The 23,263-nt window shown below is 42.0% G+C and overlaps 2 protein-coding genes across 6 annotated transcripts in view; both read right to left on the minus strand.

Moving 5' to 3' along the window:
* DIP2C (disco interacting protein 2 homolog C) overlaps positions 1-23,263 on the minus strand; it is an 840,898-nt gene that overhangs the window by 324,326 nt on the left and 493,309 nt on the right. The gene's annotated exons all lie outside the window — the stretch shown is intronic.
* LARP4B (La ribonucleoprotein 4B) overlaps positions 1-23,263 on the minus strand; it is a 125,685-nt gene that overhangs the window by 19,256 nt on the left and 83,166 nt on the right. For all 5 annotated transcript variants that reach the window (XM_050805452.1, XM_050805450.1, XM_050805451.1 and 2 more), the window contains 6 exons: positions 19,256-19,334; positions 17,174-17,310; positions 7,975-8,078; positions 2,243-2,353; positions 1,086-1,139; positions 790-999 (listed from right to left, as the gene is read on the minus strand). In XM_050805452.1, the coding sequence (XP_050661409.1) occupies positions 790-999; positions 1,086-1,139; positions 2,243-2,353; positions 7,975-8,078; positions 17,174-17,310; positions 19,256-19,334 (695 nt within the window). The remainder of the gene's footprint in view (positions 1-789; positions 1,000-1,085; positions 1,140-2,242; positions 2,354-7,974; positions 8,079-17,173; positions 17,311-19,255; positions 19,335-23,263) is intronic.

Genomic DNA, 23,263 nt, shown 5'->3' on the forward strand with positions numbered 1-23,263 from the left:
CATGAACTCTTCAAAGCTACTAACTCAATTTCTGCTTTCTGACCATAACCTTCTATGGATACTACCCTTCAATCTCTCCAATTCCAACTAACCTGCATTGCTACCTCATGCAAACCTCTAGTCCATGAACCCATCTTCACTTCTCAACTAGACTTCAGCTTCAAGGACATGCTCATCCGTGTATTGCTGACTCTTGTGCATCCAATGCCACCAAACTCATGCTGATTCCCACCCAGGACCCACCTGATCTTTCAAGCATCTATAGCAGCACACAAAGATCCAGTACAGACTTGTTAATTCCAACCACAGCCTTAACAAAGGCCAAAATCCATAAAAATTAATCATGTCAACCAACTCTAAGGCTGGTGAGAAGTGAGTAAAATAAGGCTGGTGAAAGAGCAGGCCTTCTCCTCGGCCTTGCTGTCAGAAGCCTATTAAACACCTCTTCCTCCTCAGTTAATCCCCCTTGCATTGTCCTCTGTGTAGGGGACACCAGGTACACTACAGCTCTTACTGCCCTCTGTATCTTGCTAAGAGCTGCATGACAAGAGCTCGGGAGAGGGGAGAGTGGAGAGGGGCTGAGCAAGGATTGTGATCACAGCAATCCAAAGTTCTTTATGCATAAGCTCTGTTCTCAACTAAATTTAAAATCCCCCACATAACTTGAAGGTCTATTTTACTATGTCAGACTGCACACATATCTGGCTTCCTATTAGATGAGGATTTTAATCCTTCAAATTATCTAGCATAGTGTCTACAACATAAATTCCTAGTAAAGAAACGACGTACCAGGGGTGGGTCAAGATAGCTATGCGTTGCTGACCACGTCTGGGGCGTGATCAGGCTGTACAGGGGGAACTGCTGCTGGGGGCTGTACATGGGAGGGAAGTAGAACGATGTCGCGTAGCGCTGCTGGGCATACAGGTTCACGTCCAGGGGTCTAAATCCATTCTTTGGCAAAAATGTGTTTATAGCTATTGCCTTTGCTTTTATCCGCGCCTGTTTGAAAATATGTAAGTTTCTATTAGAATACTTAAGAACATCAATTTGCAAATAAACAAAGAATAACCAATGGTCTTGCTTACCTTAATTGGTTTTCCTTGAAAAGTTTTGACTTCTTCTCGAAGGTATTTGTAAGCCTAAGGGCAAAATTAAGTATAAAATTCCATTCGATTAACCTTATGAATAAGAGGCACCAATAGTTCATTCAATAGCTCAAACAGGGAAATATATATTTAAATTATGGTGAACAGAACTTAGAATAATGATTCTTGACACCCCCTGGGTCACAGATCCCTTAAAATAACCTCATAAGAGCTATGGAACGTGTACCCCAAATTCTCACAAACAAGATTTGTACACAACTTTGTAAGTATTAATAGATGCCATAGAAGTCTCCCAAAGACCACTAGCTAAGAACCTTGACCTGGTGGAAAATGATGAATACTGAGTTCCTAGTATTAATCCCAATTTCAGATTAGGAGTATGCAGTTCAGGAAATACCAGACAGGAAGGAAAAGGATTAGGATCATAACATTCTTTACATATCTCCTTGTTCTTCTCCACACTAATTCTACGTTAAACCCCTATAAAACCGTGAAGGCCCTGCACCTCTGATACAGTCTCATCCAATCACCTTCGCCGCGCAGGCTGGCAGAGCTCACGCTCAGCTCCACAAACATGGTTACTCTATCTTCCGTCCCCCTTTTCCCCGCCATCCAATTCAAACCCATCTTTCAGGTTTCTGTGTTTTATTTTCTGAACCATTTAACACTTTATAATACATGTGTTAGTTTTCCCACAAATAAGACGTTTCCTTCCCTTAAGGGCAGGAAAACTACTCACTCCTTATACTTCCTTACAGAGCTTACTTCTCAACCATTAAAAGCATCTTCCAACATACAATGAAGTCTGCTGGGAGATGAAGATTAGGTTCAAATTTCCCCCCAACACTTTGCAAATAGTAAAACTTTTCTCTGCCCAGACAGAAGAACAAAACTGATTTTCCTAGGTTGCTTAGCTTACTGTCCTTAGAAAGTAAAATCACATGCTTTTTATATTGCTATAAAAATTATCCATACAAATACACTCATTTAAGTTTCTACAACTTGATTTCCTCTGCAGATTATATTCGAACTTACTATCACAAATAATCTCAATGCCCAAGTTTAGTCCCAACATGCACTAATACTAAAAACTGGTAAACTATGCAATTCATAGGGTGATGGTGGAAAGAACTTACCTGTTGTGCATCAGCTTCTGTTTCAAATGTAATAAACCAATTATCATTATATGCAAATTCACAGTTTATAAATTTTGGTAAATTATCTCCTTTAAATAGTGCTTCTACTTCCTACAGGAAATAGAGATGTTAGAAATTAATTCTCAACAATGCCACTTTTTGTCCTCACCAAAAATGTTTTAACAAATGCATTATCTTAAGGAACTATCCTTAAACAAACTAACATACCATGATGCCTAGTAAATTTCTCTTCCAAAAAGGATGAGGGTTCAGCAGGGCTTCCAGAATCAGAATCACAATGCCATAGAGAAGAACAGTTACACAGCTTACAGCTTCCCCTACTCTCAAGATACCATTAAGCTAAATTAATGTGAAAACTATCATACCATTTTCTGGGCTGATAATTTCACAACTTTAAAAAATAAAAATAAAAACATTGCTTGGACTTCTGTTTCTGCCCATGATGGACTAGATCTACTCTCCCAGATGACTCAATTTAAAAAACAAAGACAAAATACATGAAGAACGGTTTCAGGCCCTGAACCCCAGCATGTACACGAGTGTGATCCCTGAGAGGGACATGAACGGGGTGCGGGGGGTTGGTGGCCCTCAGTGCCTGGGCCACAGAGCCCGCAGGGTAAGCCTGAGACGGCCTTCCCCACATCTCCAGCCTGGAAAACAACTGCCTGAAGGAGGAGAGGGAACAAGCCCAGGGCAGGCTCACCAAGACCAGAATGGTTTGTTTTCCCACTAGCCACCGTGGGAAACTCTCCTAAACCCACAGGATAGCAGGGACAGTGCTCAGAAGGGCACTGCTTCAGCCGTGGGGAAAATGAGCCCTGGAGAAAAGGCTGCTCTGATTCCACCTAACAAGTTGGCTCCAAGTAACTTAACTGCATTTCAAAACAAAGCTCAAGAATATTTATTAGAATACAAAAATATTCAGTAAAGTAAAATTTAAAACGCCAAGCATCTCCTCCAAAATCACAAAGCATGCAAAGAAATAGAAAAATATGACCTATAATGCAAAAGATTAGACCTAGAAATGATAGAGACGATAGACTTAATACACATAAAACGTTTACTGCATGTATATTCCATATCCCATAAAAGGTAAAGACTGAGCATGTTAAACATACATGGAAGATTTTTAAAAAGATCCAAATCAAACTTCACTGGAGATGGAAAATACAGTGTCTGAAATCAAAACTACACTAAATAAAATAAACAGCTGGCTAGACACTTTCTGAAGAAAAGGGCGAAAGGGAGAAGAAAACATTTAACAAAATGGCTTGATAAATTTCAGGTACAAGAAGTTTGACATCTACACCAAAGTATATTGCAATCAACTTGCTTAAAACCAATAGTAAAATCTTCACAGCAGCCAGAGAAAGACTTATTACACACAGAAAGATGATGATAAAAACCACAGAAAACGTATACCAGAAGAGAGAATATCTTTAAAACACAGAAAGGAAAAAACCCCATCAATCCAGAAATCTATATGCAGCAAAAATACCTTTCATAAATAAAGGTGAAATAAGATTTTCCCAAACATACTAAAGCTGAAAAAAACTCATCATCGGCAGACCTGTACAAGACATGCTAAAGGAATATCCAGGCAGAAGGGAAGTCCAGATTGACATAAAGGAATAAGAAGCACTGTAAATGGTAAATACTGAAAAAACATAAAACACGTTTTTCTTATTTTTAATCTCTTTTTAAAAATGAGTTGTTTAAAGCAAACACAACAACGATGTATTGTGAGGCTTATGACTGTGTAGAATTAAAATGTATGACAACAGCACAGGCCAGAAGTGGAGAATGGGAGAGCATGGCTGTAAATGGAAGAGCATGGCTGTAAGGTCAAGAGGTATGCTGCTCTGTGAATTACACGGACTCTACTACAGTTAGAGGGTCAGCTGGAAAGCCTAAAGAAAGGGGGTCCAATCTTTTGGCTTCCCTGGGCCACTGGACGTGGAAGAACTGTCTTAGGCCACACGTAAAATACACTAACACCAACGATAGCTGATGAGCTTTTTAAAAAAAAAAAAAACAACTCATAATGTTTTAAGAAAGTTTGCGCATTTGTGTTGAGCTGCATTCAAAGCCATCCTGGGCGGCATGCGGCCCACGGGCTGGAGAAGCATGCCCTAACACACAACTAAAAAACAGAAACAAAGAGTTATACCTAATAAGTCAAAAAAAGGAGATAAAAATACACATTTAATCCCAAACAAAAGGAAGGAAAAGGGAAAGAAAATAAAGAACAGAAGAGACAAACAGAAAACAAACAGCAAGATGAATAATTTAAATTTAATCATATCATTACATCATTAACCTCTTAAATGTAGATGGGCCACGCTCTGAATTAAAAGACAGAAACTGGGCCGGGTGAGGAGGTTCATGCCTGTAATCCCAGCACTTTGGGAGGCCAAGGCGGATAGATCACAAGGTCAAAAATCAAGACCATCCTGGCCAAGACAGAGTTTTAGTGAAACTCTGTCTCTACTAAAAGTACAAAAGTAGCTTGGCATGGTTGCGCACGCCTGTAGTCCGAGCTACTTGGGAGGCTGAGGCAGGAGAATCGCTTAAACCCAAGAGGCAGAGGTTGCAGTGAGCTGAGATCACGCCACAGCACTCCAGCCTGGCAACACAGTGAGACATCATCTCAAAAAAAAAAAAAAAAAAAAAAAAAGACAGAAATTTTCAGATTGGATAAGAAAAGCAAGACCCAATTACACACTGCTCACAAGAAATCCACTTTAAATAAGAAAACACAAACGAGTTAAAAGAGGATAGAAAAGACCTACCATACTAATGTCAATCAAGGAATGCTAGAGTGGCTATATTCATACCAGATACCAGAAGAAAAACAGCAACAAGGAAAAACAGGGCCATTCCATAAAAAATTTCTAGCCAGGTACACTTCAAAAAGTACAAAAGGAACTTGACAACCAAATGAACTACAAAAAAGGATTCCAGGGATTCTAATGCCCTATGCTGTTGTCCCATCACTGGTAAATGCTTACTGGTTAAAAGACAAAACACATCAACGCAAAAGTCACACTTGACTAATGGTAAATTAGGATTATGACTTTTAAACTCAAACAATAATACTTTCAGGCTACTAGACCATCAGTCTACTAGTGGCAAGAACGATTGACTCCTCTGCCTCTGGGAAAATCCTATTTTTAAGAAAATCAGAATCAGTATTTAAAATGTATTCATCACTGACAAGCACCTAGTGACATTTAAAGAAGAATTTTCTGGAAACTCCTAGCCTACATTTCTAAGACCCAGTAGAAGGGCTCTATAAAAATTATACAGAGGCCGGGCGCGGTGGCTCAAGCCTGTAATCCCAGCACTTTGGGAGGCCGAGGCGGGTGGATCACAAGGTCAGGAGATCGAGACCATCCTGGCTAACATGGTGAAACCCCGTCTCTACTAAAAATACAAAAAACTAGCCGGGCGTGGTGGCGGGCGCCTGTAGTCCCAGCTACTCGGAGGCTGAGGCAGGAGAATGGCGTGAACCTGGGAGGCGGAGCTTGCAGTGAGCCGAGATCGCGCCACTGCACTCCAGCCTGGGTGACACAGCGCGAGACTCCGTCTCAAAAAAAAAAAAAAAAAAAATTATACAGAGTCCTTGGGAACTTCTTTTCTTACGTGGATTGTTTTAGGCTACTTATTTTCCTTCCTTTTTTTCCCAACTTTTAATTTATCAAAGTTTCCTTTAAACCTTCTCTCTTAAGACTTTCATTGCTCAAGTTTTACAACAGACATAAGGTCAGCAGTTTTGAATAATATAAATATTCCAAAATCAATGTCTACTGCTAAATGCAGAAAATTCTCCTTGGTTGAAGTTTTACAAACATTTCAAGTCTTAAAAATTAGGATCTATGTTTTAAATATTACTTTAAGTTAATACAGATGTCCAAATTAGTCATAAGAAATAAGCTGGTCCTCGGCTGGGCACGGTGGCTCACACCTGTACTCCCAGCACTTTGGGAGGCCGTAATCCCAGCTACTCGGGAGGCTGAGGCAGGAGAAGTGCTTGAACCCGGGAGGCAGAGGTTGCAGTGAGCCAAGATCACGCCACTGCATGCCAGCCTGGATGACAGAGCAAGACTCTGTCTCAAAAAAAAAAAAAAAAAAAAAGCAAGAAATATGCTGGTCCTTCATATTCAGACCCTTAATAAAAATAGGAGGAAAAAATTATAATCCGAAATTCTTTTTCTCCACATACTACAATACAGAACTAGTAAAGACAGGCTGAGTTGAACAGAAGGTAAAACTTGCTAGGGTAGGACCATACTTACATGAGAGTAACAGAATTTCTCATGCCAGGCAGAGAACTTTGTTGGAATCCTAACCTTTGTCACATGCTAGTTTTCCTTAAGAAACTCTCACACACACTAACCCACTCGGACTGAAAAGCTAAATTTGGAAGCCTGAGCAGCGATGTCCATTTCCTCGGCAGAGAAGGTGTGTGGAAAGATGCAGTATGAATGATGAGGCGGAAATCACATGAGAGATGAGACCAACGACAAACCCAGGCTTCCTGTGTCCTGCAAGTCCCCAGAGCAGGCAGAGCCCGTTTTCTGAGGTAGGATAAACTAAGTTCGCAGCACCTTATACAAAGACTTTGCTTCATGATTTCAAGGTGTAACCATCAGTGTGTTTACTACACAGAGCAACTCAGTTTAGGCATCTGGATAAACGGCAGATTTTACAGCAACATGTAACAGTAGATAGCTTTTCATTACTTTTAAGCTATCAGATACTGTGGTTCCCTAAAATTACTGCCCAAGTCGGGTGAATCATGAGGTCAGGAGTTCGACACCAGCCTCGCCAAGAGGGCAAAACCCTGTCTCTACTAAAAAATACAAAAATTAGCCAGGCACAGTGGCAGGTGCCTGTAATCCCAGCTACTCGGGAGGCTGAGACAGGAGAATCGCTTGAGCCCGGGAGGCAGGGCTTGAAGTGAGCTGAGATCACGCCACTGCACTCTAGCCTGGGCAACACAGTAAGACTCCGTCTCAAAAAAAAAAAAAAAAAGGCCTGCCCAAGTTCCCGGTTCTCTAAGAGTGGCTGTGCTGGCCCAGACCAGGTTACCGGTTCTCTAAGAGTGGCTGTGCTGGCTCGGACCCAGGTTCCTGGTTCTCTGAGAGTGGCTGTGCTGGCTCAGACCAGGTTACTGGTTCTCTAAGAGTGGCTGTGCTGGCTTGGACCAGGTTCCTGGTTCTCTGAGAGTGGCTGTGCTGGCTTGGACCAGGTTCCTGGTTCTCTGAGAGTGGCTGTGCTGGCTTGGACCAGGTTCCTGGTTCTCTGAGAGTGGCTGTGCTCAGGGAGTTATTCATGGTGCCCCTTTGACATAAAAATACTTGTTTTGAAAAGTTATTTATCACAAAAGTGCTTTTTTCTTGATTTGTGGGTTTACTAATCTTATTTTTAAATAAACATTTAAATGTGTTATTTCTAATTTCTAAATATAGAAACGAATAAACCTTCACTATCTTATTATAAGGAGTCCTGGGATCAAAAGGTTTGGGAATCATTCCCTCCTACTCTGTAACTCAGTGTGTGTAAACCCTGGGAAAACAGTGTTAATGTAAGTATTCAGTCTAAAAAACATACAGCCCAAAAAAACACACAAAAGTAAAAAAAAAATCAAAACCAACAAAGACCTTTGGGAAAATGTCCAAGTAACCTTCAGAGGAGAAAGTACTTACTTCCACAGGGGTAGATTCAGGTATTTCACGCAATATCACTATGCAGCGATTCTGATTTGGCCTTACTTTCTCTCCCTTTTCATCCACTTGGACTAAAGGTAAAGCTATAAAGAGAAGAAAAATCAATGGTAAAACAAAAATATTAAAATGTGATATGCCAGTGGAATGTGTTACATTCTATTACTATATTACTAAATACGCTAAAGAAACCTACAAATAATGGGCAAACTGTCAAAACTTTTGCTAGTCTAACACAATCCAAAGGTTTTAAACCAATCTCACATGTTAGTTTTCAAAACTAAGGTACACGGACATTTAAAATCCTGCAAGAGCCATGATGTATGTAACACTATGAAACAAAGGTTCTAAACAGCTCAAGCACTAAAAGCAGACAAAAATACAGGGTTAATGGCTTTCTCCTTTCCACAAGTACCTAAAGTGAAATAATCTTGTCTTATAACTTGTTTCTGTGTGCCCTTCCCTGGCTCCCTGATGACCATCTCTTACCTAACAGTCATGCATTGTTTACATTAGGACGCTCATGTGACTGCGGTAATAGACCTAATTCAGATTTTGCCAGTTTTTACATAAATTGTGTTTTGGTGTCACATCTATGAAACTATGCAATGCACAGATTCGAGTTACAGCAAGTAATGATGACAATTAGGGCTCAGAGGTGCCCACTGTCGCAAAGATACAAATTACCAGCATCAAGATGAAAGTGGCAACATCATTACAGGTTCCATCAACAGGAAAAAGGTAACAATGGAATATTATGAAAAAGTTCACGCTAATAAATTACGTGAAACAGAAACATTCCTTAAAAGACATGCCGGACGCGGTGGCTCAAGCCTGTAATCCCAGCACTTTGGGAGGCCGAGACGGGCGGATCACGAGGTCAGGAGTTCGAGAACATCCTGGCTAACACGGTGAAACCCCCTCTCTACTAAAAAATACAAAAAACTAGCCGGGTGAGGTGGCGGGCGCCTGTAGTCCCAGCTACTCGGGAGGCTGAGGCAGGAGAATGGCGTAAACCCGGGAGGCGGAGCTTGCAGTGAGCTGAGATCCGGCCACTGCACTCCAGCCTGGGCGACAGAGCGAGACTCCGTCTCAAAAAAAAAAAAAAAAAAAGACATAAGCCACGAAAGCTCACTCTACAAGAAAGGTAACTGGGGCATGACTGTAATTTAATTTTTTGTATTTTAATCTGACAAAAGATCATCAAAGACTCATATGCTGAAAACTGCAAAACACTGCCAAGCGAATGTTTTAAAGACCTACATAAAGACATAGTCTGTGCCTGTGGGTTGCAAAACTTAACATTGGTAAAATGGGTAAATTCTTCTCGAGTGAATTTACAGAATCAATGCAATCCCAATAAAAACACCAACAGGACTTTTTGAAAAATTGTAATGATGATTCTAAAATTCATATACAAATGCAAAACATTTAGAAGGGCCACAACAAAGCTGGAGGTTCCATACCTACTTTAAGACTTACTATAACATTACAGTGATTAAGACACTGTAGTGTCAGCATCAAATCAGACAAATAATCAAGGGAATAAAACACACATTCCAGAGATCAACACCCATGTGCACGGGCAGTCAATACAACAAGAGCCCAGACATGTGGGGTGCTGCAACAGATACACACAGGATGCATACCCCACACCATGTGCAAACATCAGCACAAAAAAGATCACAGACTCGAATGTTCAAATGTAAAACATAAAAGTAATAAAAGGAAAACTATTAGAACCTTGGACCAAGCAAAGATTTCTTAGGTACAACACCAAAAGCAAGATCCGTAACAGGAAAAAATTAACAAATTGGACTATAAAAAAATTTCTACTTCTGCTTCTCAAAAGACACTGGTAGAACAAAAAAACCAGCTGTACACTGAGAGAGCATATTTGTAAATCCCGTGATAAGGACTTGTATCCGGAATACCTGTACTACATATTTCAGTGTACACACACATATCATTGACAATGTGACTGTGAGGCAAAGAAGCATCTTTTCAACAAGCGCTGCTAAACCACTCAGCATCCACAGGCAGAACATTCATCTAGGTGCAGACCTGGCACCACCATTCACAAAAATTAACCCCAAATGGATCATGGACCTAAGTGTAAAATGCAAAACCTTAAGTCCTAGAAAACATAGGAGAAAATCTAGAAGACCCTGGGTCTGACAATAACTTCTTAGACACCACACTAAAGACAAGATCCGAAAAAACTTCATTAACATTTAAAACTTCTGCTTTGTGAAAGGCAATGTCAACAAGATGAGAAGCCATTGACTGATGGAAAATAGTTGCAAAAGACACATCTGACAAAGGATTGTTAACATCAAAATGCACAAAAAACTTAAAAACTCAACAAGAAAATGAACAAGATTAAAAAATGGGCAGAAGACCTGGACACTTCACAAAAGATTTACAGAGGGTGAATCTACATATGGCAAAACGCTTCACATCATATGTCACAGAGAATGCAAATTAAGACATCAACGAGATGTCACTGCATACCTATTAGCACGGCAAAAATAAACAACAATGACACCAACAAATGCTGCCGAGGATGTGGAGCAACAGGAACTCCCATTCGCTCCCGACGGGAATGCAAAGTGGTTCATCCACATTGGGAGACAGTTTGATGGTTTCTTACAAAACAAATCATATCCGTAGCATATGATCTGGCAATTGTGCTCCTCCGTATTTATCCAAAGGAGCTAAAAACTTATGCCCATGCAAAATCTGTACACAGATGTTTATAGCAACTTCATTCACAACTGCCAAAACCTGGAAGTAATCAAGACGTCCTTCAGTGGGTAGATGGATAAAAGAAACTGTGGGACATCCAGACGATGAACTATTATTCAACACTAAAAAGAAATGACCTATCAAGCCATGAAAAGACATGGAGGAACCTTCAACATATATTGCTAAGTGAAAGAAGCCAATCTGAAAAGGCTACATCCTACAGGATTCCAACCCTAGGACATTCTGGAAAAGGCCAAACTACAGAGGCAGTAAAAAGATCAGTGGCTTCCAGTGATTGGGGGAGGCAGGGATGAACGGGTGGAGCTCAGAGGATGTTTAAATTTTTTTCATTATACTTTAAGTTCTAGGGTACATGTGTACAAGGTACAGGTTTGTTATATATGTATACATGTGCCATGTTACATATGTATACATGTGCCATATTGGTTGGTACATATGTATACAGGTGCCATGATGAGTTAATGGGTGCACCCGCTAATTCATCATTTACATTAGGTAGATCTCCTAATGCTAACCCTCCCACCTCCCCCCACCCCACAACAGGCCCTGGTGTCATGTTCCCCTTCCTGTGTCCAAGTGATCTCATTGTTCAATTCCCACCTATGAGTGAGAACATGCAGTGTTTGGTTTTCTGTCCTTGTGATAGTTTGCTGAGAATGATGGTTTCCAGCTGCATCCATGTCCCTACAAAGGACATAAACTCATCCTTTTTTAAGGCTGCATAGTATTCCATGGTGTACAGGTGCCACATTTTCTTAATCCAGTCTATCAATGATGGACATTTGAGTTGATTCCAAGTCTTTGCTATTTCAATAGTGCCGCAATAAACAGACGTGTGCATGTGTCTTTATAGCAGCATGATTTATAATCCTTTGGGTATATACCCAGTAATGGGATGGCTGGGTCAAATGGTATTTCTAGTTCTAGATCCCTGAGGAATTGCCACACTGTCTTCCACAATGGTTGAACTAGTTTACAGTCCCACCAACAGTGTAAAAGTGTTCCTATTTCTCCACATCCTCTCTAGCACCTGCTGTTTCCTGACTTTTTAATGATCGCCATTCTAACTGGTATGAGATGGTGTCTCACTGTGGTTTTGATTTGCATTTCTCTGATGGCCAGTGATGATGAGCATTTTTTCATGTGTCTGTTGGCTGCATAAATGTCTTTTGAGAAGTGTCTCTTCATATCCTTTGCCCACTTTCTGATGGGGTTGTTTTTTTACTTGTAAATTTGTTTGAGTTCTTTGTAGGTTCTGGATATTAGCCCTTTGTCAGATGAGTAGACTGCAGAAATTTTCTCCCATTCTGTAGGTTGCCTGTTCAATCTGACGGTAGTTTTTTGTTTTTTTTTTTTTTCTGTGCAGAAGCTCTTTAGTTTAATTAGAACCCATTTGTCAATTTTGGCTTTTGTTGCCGTTGCTTTTGGTGTTTTAGACATGAAGTCCTTGCCCATGCCTATGTCCTGAATGGTACTGCCTAGGTCTTCTTCTAGGGTTTTTACGGTTTTAGGTCTAACATTTAAGTCTTTAATCCATCTTGAATTAATTTTTGTATAAGGTGTAAGGAAGGGATCCAGTTTCAGCTTTCTACATATGGCTGGCCAGTTTTCCCAGCACCATTTATTAAACAGGGAATCCTTTTCCCATTTCTTGTTTTTGTCAGGTTTGCCAAAGATCAGATGGTTGTAGATGTGTGGTATTATTTCTGAGGGCTGTGTTCTGTTTCATTGGTCTATATCTCTGTTTTGGTACCAGTACCATGCTGTTTTGGTTACTGTAGCCTTGTAATATAGGTAATATAGTTTGACTTCAGGTAGTATGATGCCTCCAGCTTTGTTCTTTTGGCTTAGGGTTGTTTGCAGATGACATGATTGTATATTTAGAAAATCCCGTCGTCTCAGCCCAAAATCTCCTTAAGCTGATAAGCAACTTCAGCAAAGTCTCAGGATACAAAATCAATGTGCAAAAATCACAAGCATTCTTATACACCAATAACAGACAGAGAGCCAAATCATGAGTGAACTCCCATTCACAACTGCTTCAAAGAGAATAAAATACCTAGGAATCCAACTTACAAGGGATGTGAGAGAGAACTACAAACCACTGATCAATGAAATAAAAGAGGACACAAACAAATGGAAGAACATTCCATGCTCATGGATAGCAAGAATCAATATCATGAAAATGGCCATACTGCCCAAGGTAATTTATAGATTCAATGCCATCCCCATCAAGCTACCGATGACTTTCTTCACAGAATTGAAAAAACTGCTTTAAAGTTCACATGGCTCAGAGAATGTTTAGGTCAGCAAAATTACCCTATATGACACTGTACTGGTAGATACATGTCACTATACAGTTGTCTGAACCCACAGAATATACAATATCAAGTGAACCCTTATGTAAACTGTGGACTGCAGGTGATAATGATGTGTCCGTGTAGGTTTCATCAATTATAACAAATGTTCCTCTACTGGGGAATGTTCATATGGGAAGAGGCCATGCATGTGTGCAGGGGATATAATGGGAGATCTCTGTACTTTGCTCACAATTTTGCTGTGAATCTAAAACTGTTCTAAAAAATAAAGTGTACTGGCCGGGCACGGTGGCTCACGCCTGTAATTCCAGCACTTTGGGAGGCCAAGGCGGGCGGACCACGAGGTCAGGAGATCGAGACCATCCTGGCTAACACGGTGAAACCCCGTCTCTACTAAAAATACAAAAAATTAGCCGGGCGAGGTGGCGGGCGCCTGTAGTCCCAGCTACTGGGGAGGCTGAGGCAGGAGAATGGCGTGAACCTGGGAGGCAGAGCTTGCAGTGAGTCGAGATCACGCCACTGCACTCCAGCCTGGGCGATAGAGCAAGACTCTGTCTAAAAAAAAAAAAAAGTATACTTCTAAAGAAAGGACTCAATTGTTAATAAAATTAATAAAGTATGTGTGGGACATCTAAATAGACACTACTGCAAAGAAGAAAAAAGAAGGCAAATAAGCACACTTAAAAAATGTTCAATTTCATTAATCATTAGAGAAATAGAAGTTAAAACCTCAACAAGATACCACTATATAGTTATTAGAAAACATAAAATTAACATGATTGCATACCAAGTGTCAGAAGGATATGGGGAAACTGGAGCTCTCATCCCTGCCGTAGTGGCCAACCGTAAAATGGTCCAACCACTTTGGAAAACAGGTGGGCGGTTTCGCAGTGAATCATACACCTAACAACACAATCCAGACATTCCACTTCTGGCTATTTACCCGAGAGACAGGGAAGCACACGGTCACGCAGAGACTTTTACACAAGTGTCCACAGCAATTTGTAGTGGTCAAAACCTGGCAATAACCTAAATGTCTTTAACTGGTAGGTGCATGAACCAACTGGGAATATCCATTTGAAAGAATACTTCCCAGCAAAAAGAAGCAATCACCTACTAATCCAGTCAACAACAAAATAGTTATGCCAGACCAAAGGAAAGTGATATTGCATAATCGACTCCATTTACATCAAATTTGTAAAACTGCACACTAATCTGTAGTGACAGGAAGCAAATCAGTGGTTGCCTGGGGAGGGGTAGAGGAAGCTTGGCGGGGGTGGCTGTGATGGCTGTGTTTGGTATCATGATTGTGGTAGTTTCATGGGTGTATAAATATGTTAAAACTTACCAAATGTACACCTAGAATGCATAATTTATGGTATGTAAATTCTACCTCCATACAGGCAGGGGTGTCACCCTCTGCACGTCACGCCTCACCCAACTCACCTGCCCCCATGACGTGACACTGAATGATGAGCTTCAATCCCATTCATGCTTTCCCACCATCTCCATGCTCCTCTGAACCCACAAAAATCCCTGCGCTTCAGCTTTACACACCCCCAAGCTTTATATACATGGTATCACCTTGCACAAATTTGGAAATATGCTTTTATAAACATTATAATTTTAAAATTTATTCTTGTTGGAATATGTAGGCCTAGCTCACTGTAACAGCTCTGGTACTCACTGTGTGAATATAACACAATGTATTTATTCTGGTGACAAATATTTTAGCATGTCTTTTTAATTAGCAGTTTCAGTTATATTAAGGGTAAAAACAGCACTTGAATCAGACATACTAGGACATGCACTGTATGTTTATTATGACATTAAAAATAATCTAGAAATGTAACTTACACAACTTAACACAAAAGCTGCAGTATTCAAAGTAAAATCATTCAAACGATCTTGAGTTAAATTTTTAAAAAGATAAAATTAAATATTCATCAAGTATCTGCTGTGTGTCTGAGTCTCTGCTAGGTATTTTGGGCACAAGATTTAAACATAAGATGAAGCCAGGCATGGTGGCTCACACCTGTAATCTCAGGACTTCAGGAGACTAAGACGGGCAGATCACTTGAGGTCAGGAGTTTGAGACCAGCCCTGCCAACGTGGTAAAACCTCGTCTCTACTAAAAATACAAAAAATTAGCTGGGCGTGGTGGTGCATGCTTGTAATGCCCAGCTACTTGGGAGGCTGAGGTAGGAGAACTGCTTCAACACAGGAGGCAGAGGTTGCGGTGAGCTGAGATGGCACCACTGCACTCCAGCCTTGGCGACAGAGTGAGATTACATCTCAAAAATAAATTCATTCATTCATTCATTCAATTTAAATAAAAAACAAAACAAAACAAAACAAAAAAACAAAGTAAGATGAGAACTTTAATCCTGTGGACCTATTTATGACATGTTCATCCTCTTAAGAACTACAACTAATGCAATAACTTGCTAACAATATTCTTATCACACAGGTTCTTACAAAGGCATGTACATCTCTGTCCAAAAATCGAGTGAAAAAAAGACAAAATGAGAAACTAAAGAGCTGAGTGCAAATGGATAAAAGGTAAGTCATAAAGAAGGCAGGAGGAGATGGGACAAAATAGGTGACGAGGCTGCCCTGGATCGCCTATGGGCAGGTGGGCTCTGTTGAGTAACCACACAGAGCAATTTAATATCCTCATGGTCGGTGGAAACCACTTCTTGCCAGTAACAATCAACTGAGAAATCATCCCAGTGGGGCAGCAGCATTTGCAAGGTCTGTCCTAAAAGGAATAACTAAACCTGGAACTCCTAATCATAACCAAAAAGACTTCAGAGTATAAACAGGGACAAGAATGCTGCTGGCCTTTCAAAGATGGGGCCCAATTCAGCTGGCACAGACAACAGCTTCTGTTCTGCATGGTGACACCAGGGAGCACGGCGCCATTCTGGGAGATGGCAGTGCCACTCTCAGAACTCACAGTCAATGGTAATCATGTTTGCCAGTTTCTTCACTGTCTCCAATAATTTAATAACCCACGATATCTGTCTAAAAACAGAGAAATAGAGAACTTGTATTTGTGAAAAGAAAATCCAACTAAGCTCTAAGGTAAGATGCTTACCTTTTAATACTACTGTAAAGTCAAATCCACACAAGAACAAAAACACCTGCATGAACTGTCGCCAGTGCAGTTAAGCCAGGGACAATGTGGAAACCCTTCTATGTGAGTAGAGGCAGTGGACTTAAAGGAGACTTTAAGTCAGGCTTAGCAATGTCCAATCACTCAAAACTATGTAGGGGGCATCGTCAACACTTAATGCTTAAACACTGTTTGATGCTGCCAAATTTCAAAGAAACAACTTCACTCACAACATAAGTTTTTTTTTTTTTTTTTTTTTTTTTTTTTGAGACGGAGTCTAGCTCTATCGCCAGGCTGGACTGCAATGGTGCGATCTCAGTTCACGGCAACCTCCGCCTCCCGGGTTCAAGCGATTTCCCTGCCTCAGCCTCTCAAGTACCTGGGATTACAAGCACGCACCGCCACGCCCAGCTAATTTTTTGTATTTTACTGGAGATGGGATTTCACCATGTTGGCCAAGACAGTCTCAATCTCCTGACCTTGTGATCCTCCCACTTCGACCTCCAAAAGTGCTGGGAATATAGGTGGCCCACACCTGGCCCACAACATAATTTTAAGAAAAACTGCAATAATTATTTCATCAAAACATAAACAGGAAGTTGCAATTTGAAAGAAACACCTTTAGTGGCAAAGCTGTAATTAAAATGTATTTTACTTTAACTATAAATGTTATTTTTATTTTGTTTTTCATGAATGAAAGAGCTATCTTTAAAATTCCCATTAAAAAGATTATTTTCTACTTCATATGGCCCAAAACTTGTTTGAGGTTTCATAATGGATCCAACTGGCATTCCCAGGACTATCAGGCGCTAGTCCAGAATTACTGGACCTGAGCAGAAAGCAACGGAGGCAAGAGAACAATCTGACTTGCCATCAAGGACCTTAATGTTTGATGGCTATAGATTTAAAGGTTCACACTGAGAAGACAAATACTCTAAGGACAAGCATTATTAATTTAAAATTGTCATTTACTTACATCTTAGCACTTCCACAATCAAGTCCACATCAGTGCTGAGCTTCTTGATGTGGTCGAGGTTAGCCACCGTTGTGATTGGCACATACTGGTCACTGTCCATCTGTGATATAAGATACATGTCACTAGCAAGGTTCTCCCTGTTGAAAGAAAACAATCTCCTTTAATCAATATTTCTTTAAAAAGAAGTTTCACCTACTGCAATTCCAGTTTCACAAGAGGCATGAGTGTGGCATGGTATTGCTTTGGAGTTAAATCGGAGCCCAGGACCCATCTGTTATTTGCTGTCTCTCCGGCCTCAGTTAAATTTTTTCAAAATCTCAGTCTTGAAGAGGCAGGGAGTGCAAAAGTAAAAGTATACTGCACTTTCTACAATCAAAATTCATGAGAAGATGGTTATTTTTAAATAAGATGTAATTATTTGTAGCTGTCATTTTTGCCCTAAGTAGTATTTGAGGAGTTTATTAAAAATACATACAATTTTGTTAGGCTGGGCACGGTGGCTCACGCCTGGAATCCCAGCACTTTGGGGGGCCAAGGTAGGCAGATCACCCGGGCTCAGAAGTTTAAGACCAGCCTGACCAACATGGTGAAACCCTGTCTCTACCAAAAATACAAAAATTAGCCAAGCATGGTGGCAGGCACCTGTAATCCCAGCTACTTGGGAGGCTCAGGCAGGAGAATCGCTGGAACCCAAGAGGTGGAGGTTACAATGATCCGAGATCGCACCATTGCACTCCAGCCTGGGTGACAAGAGTGAAACTCCGTCTCAAAAAAAAAAAAAAAAAAAAAAAAAAAAAAAAATATATATATATATATATATATATATATATATATAGTACAGAAATCCAGCTGAATGAACAAGAAAGGAAAACATAAAAAGGCCAGGATAACATCATTCACAAAATTCCTCCTGTAGACTCTGGAACACTCACTAGAGAGCCTATATCCAGCCCTGGCTTCCTGGCAGCCAGAATTAAAAAGAAGGAAACAGTAACTTTACCCACAAAATCCAAAGGTGAGCCACAAATCATCAGCAGTTTGGGCCATGATGAGCTATTTTCTGGTGTTTTGGTCAAAGATCAATGTTTCCTGTGAATTCTCAAGGCATCGTACAATGTAGTAAACAAGGTCCTAAGAAACATTTCAAAACTGAAAACAGTGCTGGGTTCCTGGGGCCTCTGCTCAGTGTCCCTCGGTGAAGGCCCATGACTGCCGATCAAACGGAGGCCATGCTGGAGGAGGCCCTGCTCCACCCTCATCTTGGCCACCTTCCAGTTGTAGCTGATTTTGGCCCCGTGGGGCTACAGAAGGGGGTGAGTGGCAGAGGGCTCACACCTGTGCCCCCTAGGGTGCTCCACTGGTGCCCCAGCACCTCTTGCGTCTGCTGTGTCATGGTGCGGTATGCTCAGACTCCAAACGTGGAACAGCATGGGCATGGGGAGGAGGCCAGCAGAGCCCCTCACACCTCCGCCTCATACAGCCACAGGCTTCAAGGAGCCCCTAGCAGACACCTGTGTGAAATCCTCAGGGCTCCAGAGAAAACACCTGGAAAATCATCTTCGACAGAAAACCTTACACACAGCCAATCGGTTGTTGCCATACTCAGAGAAATTACATCAAACCCAATCCCACCTTCCTTTATGTCCAGTTCTGCCACTGGAACTTTAAAGGTTTTACTAAGAAAAAGGTATTATTCAGGGGGGAAAAAATGATTAAAAGTGAGTGTTATATAAATAAAACAACTTGCTATCTCAGTGTTTGGTGTGTTTTCAGAAACAACATGGCACATTTGTTCTCAAACTTCGGTGTGAAGAGTCTGATTCAGCAGCACAGGGCGGGCCAGGCCCTTCAGACGGCACTCCAGACAGTGACCACCAACACCACGGGGGACCACTGACATGAAGGTTCCATTCCGTTCTCAAACGTCAAAAGATTGTTATTACTCAATATTCCACGTCTTAATATTCATATATATGGATATGAGTAGATACTCCTTCATAAAATACCCCATTTGTATATAATTTAACTATTTGCACGAGACTAGAAATATCAGGCATTAGAAAAAAACACCACCAGCCTTACCTAGATAAGCAGAATTCCAATGTTTTTTTAAGTACTTCCCGGGGGTCTTCCTGGCTTTCTGGTTGAGACTCATTTCCTCCTACAGAAAAGTAATAATCAACTTAGGAAAAACGGCTTAAAATTTAGGAAGCAGATAATTCAGTACAGCAGTTCTAGTGCTTTCAACTTACATTCTGACACAACTACCTAAGTGTATATTGAGTATGAAAAATGCTACTTTACCTATCAAAAAAGTAAATCATGCAAAAAAATGTATTCCTTTATCCCCCAAAACAAAAACAGCACAATTTAGAAAAATAATCTAAGTCTCATGAGCAGAGTTTAGCACGGGCTTTTTCTACCAGAAATGACAAGTGTAAATTTAGCTAATGCCTTGTCTCACTGCAAAAAGAATTTTCAAGTAACCTACACAAACACAAACACTAAACAATAATAAAATATAGAGGAAAAAATTAAAACGACGACGACAAAGATAACTGGCAAACAACCAAGGCTGGAGATCATAAACAGACAGGCTCTACAATACTAGACAGTTTCTACAACAGAGGCTTCAATTTGCCTTTCAACTTCCAGAGTAGAAGGAACAAGTGAGAATTGCCGTGTTACAGAATTCCTATAAGAGAATGATAAATAAACCAGATCTTCAAGAGGAAACAAAAGCTGGATCTAAATCCTGGAAGAAATTTCTGAGAAGATGCCAGAGGGCATGGTGTGTGTGGTCACAGGCAGCACAGGGCCGTGAATCTGAAGCTCTATAAGACAGAGCTGGACTCTGGACACTGCATAAACAGGTATTTTAATAATGTTGAGACGACAGGCACTGAAATGCTAAGAACTAAGTTTTTTCTACATTCCTATACAAATTAGCATGGAACAATCATACATGAGCCATGCTAACACAAGAGACACTTGTATCTTAAAAGTCAAAGTTAAAGACCATGAAAAGGCAAAGACAAAGTGGAGCGTTCAGGACAAATAAGAGGGACAGGGAGTTTGTATGGTGTTATACAATGAGCTTAGTAAAAATCCACCCCCACCAGCAAAAAGAAAACAAAACTGCTAAAGCAACCATAACACAAAACCAAACCATGGGACTCAATGAGACTGAAAACTGAAAATTGAAAACACAACCTGATGCCACTGTCCATCTAGACTAAAGTGTCTCCGGGTCACTCATCTAAATTCACACTCCACCCCCCATGTTTGACAGGTGTTTACTAAATATTTCTATGTGCCAGGCACTATGGCAGGCTCTGTGAATTCAGCCTGAATAAGGCAAAGCCTGTGCTCTCGTGAAGCCAACACTCTCGTGGGAGAGGCAGATAACAGACAGTTAACCAGTAACTATATACATCATGTCAGAGAGAAACTGACACTGAGGAAACCACCCAGGATGAGGGGCAGCAAGGCCTGGTGCCGTCCAGACAGGAAGTGCCATGCGATCTGATAGAGGAGGGGTGGGGCACGCAGGAAGGTGGGAAGTGTGTTCTAAGCGGGGAGCCTCAAGCACAGGTGTCCCAAGATGGGGCCTCTCAAGGGGTAGAGTTCAGCAGTAGGAGGCCAGCACAGCTGAGAAGAGGGGTGACAGACACAGTAAGAAATGAGGTCACAGAGGCTGATGTGTGTGTGAGATCAAGGAGGACGTTAGAGGATGTTAGAGTAAACGTCATAGAAAACCAATTCAAGGCTGACATTTTGAAAAGATCTCTGGTTCCACAGTGTAGACAGACTGTGCAGGCACCAGCTGGAAGTTAATGCAATCATTGAGGACAGGGCACTAGGGAGGACTCTCCAAGCGATAGGTGGTGCTGAAGCCACAAGGGAAGGAAGAAAAACAGCACAGGACTGAACCTGGAACACTCCCACCTTCAGCAGGAGGCAAGTGCATGAGGGCCAAAGGACACAGGTTAACAGCCAGCAAGATGGGAAGACCATTAGGATACTGTGAAGTTAGGAGCCAAGATAATCACCCACTACAACATGACACAGTAGAGCCAGGTAAGTTAAGAAGTTGGAACTAACTACTAAATCTGGCTGCACCAGGGTCATTAAAGAGCTCGACAAATGCCGCTTAGGACAGCTGTCTACCTGGACTGGACTCCAGAGTGAATGGAAGCAAGGAGATCTGGACTGGACTCCAGAGGGAAGGAAGGAGACCTGGACTGGACTCAAGAGGGAAGGGAAGCAAGAAGATCTGGACTGGACTCCAGAGGGAAGGGAAGCAAGGAGATCTGGACTGGACTCAAGAGGGAAGGGAAGCAAGGGACCTGGACCGGACTCCAGAGGGAAGGGAAGCAAGGAGATCTGGACTGGACTGAAAAGGGAATGGAAGCAAGGAGACCTGGACTGGACTCCAGAGGGAATGGAAGCAAGGAGACCTGGATTGGACTCCAGAGGGAATGGAAGCAAGGAGACCTGGACTGGACTCCAGAGGAAAGGGAAGCAAGGAGACCTGGACTGGACTCAAGAGGGAATGGAAGCAAGGAGACCTGGATTGGACTCCAGAGGGAATGGAAGCAAGGAGACCTGGACTGGACTCCAGAGGAAAGGGAAGCAAGGAGATCTGGACTGGACTCAAGAGGGAAGGGAAGCAAGGAGATCTGGACGGGACTCAAGAGGGAAGGGAAGCAAGGGACCTGGACCGGACTCCAGAGGGAAGGGAAGCAAGGAGATCTGGACTGGACTGAAAAGGGAATGGAAGCAAGGAGACCTGGACTGGACTCCAGAGGGAATGGAAGCAAGGAGACCTGGACTGGACTCCAGAGGGAATGGAAGCAAGGAGACCTGGACTGGACTCAAGAGGGAATGGAAGCAAGGAGATAGGACAGCAAGCAGACAGCTGAAGTGTTCTACAGTGGAAGATGGGCTGCCCCGGGGTGGCTTCATCTAAGATGAGAGATAATACCACCTTAGAAAGATGGGGAGTGACCCAACCATGCAAGAAACGCCTGGCACTGCAGCCAGAGGAGACTGAGGAGCAAAGACAATGACAAGTGAGGCGGGCTCTCGGGGAGACTGGAGGTTGGGCACATGGTGCTGGGAAGACACAGGCCATCTGCCTCCAGGCAAGATGGAGTCACAGGAGCTAGGTTAACTTTCCCTTTAAAACCACCAAGAAACCAAATAAGATAGATGAAATGATCGTTTTCTAGATGTGGGACATAGGGCAACAAAGGACATGGATTCCTACGTGACATGAGACTTTTTTTCTTTGAGAGAGTCTTGCTCTGTCACCCAGGCTGAAGAACAGTAGCGCAGTCTTGCAACCTTGGCTCACCGCAACCTCCACCTCCTGGGTTCAAGTGATTCTCACCTCAGCCTCCTGAGTAGCTGGGATTACAGGCACACACCACCAGGTACGGCTATTTTTTTATTTTTTTTATTTTTAGTAGAGACGGGGTTTCACCATGTTGGTTAGGCTGGTCTCGAACTCCTGACCTTGTGATCCGCCCGCCTTGGCCTCCCAAAAGTGCCGGGATTCCAGGCGTGAGTCATCATGCCCGGCTTGACATGAGACATTAAAGTAACCCCCACAGGTCCAGCCCACTGCCCTGAGGGAAGTCCCAGGCTGTGCCCAGGGAGTGGGAAGTCAGGTGGGAACCCAGTGTATGGCTGCGTGAAAGAGAAAAAGAGAATGCAGGAGATGGGGAGGCTGAGTGCATAGGCCAGACGGCAGGAGGAGCTCCAGAGAACCGCAGGGCCCAGGCCCCAGCACATTGTCGGCCAGGTTCTTTGCAAAGCACAGATGTGATGAAACTACCCAAGGCTCATGGAAGAACCACCTGAGAGGATCAGAAGTGTAACAATATATGTCATTCACGTGCAGGGCCTGAAATGGTTAACCGTCCCCCCCCAGAAAATCTTGTGATTCCCGGAGCCCTGCCTTGGTGATAGGAAACAGGTCCCACACCACACGGTTCCACTCACACCTAACACATTTTAAAAACAAGATATGAAAGGATCACACTGTTTCCAAGAAACTTGGCTGCATCTCAGAACAAATATCAA

This window comes from Macaca thibetana, chromosome 9, assembly GCF_024542745.1.
Source record: "Macaca thibetana thibetana isolate TM-01 chromosome 9, ASM2454274v1, whole genome shotgun sequence".
NCBI classification, from domain to species: domain Eukaryota; kingdom Metazoa; phylum Chordata; class Mammalia; order Primates; family Cercopithecidae; genus Macaca; species Macaca thibetana.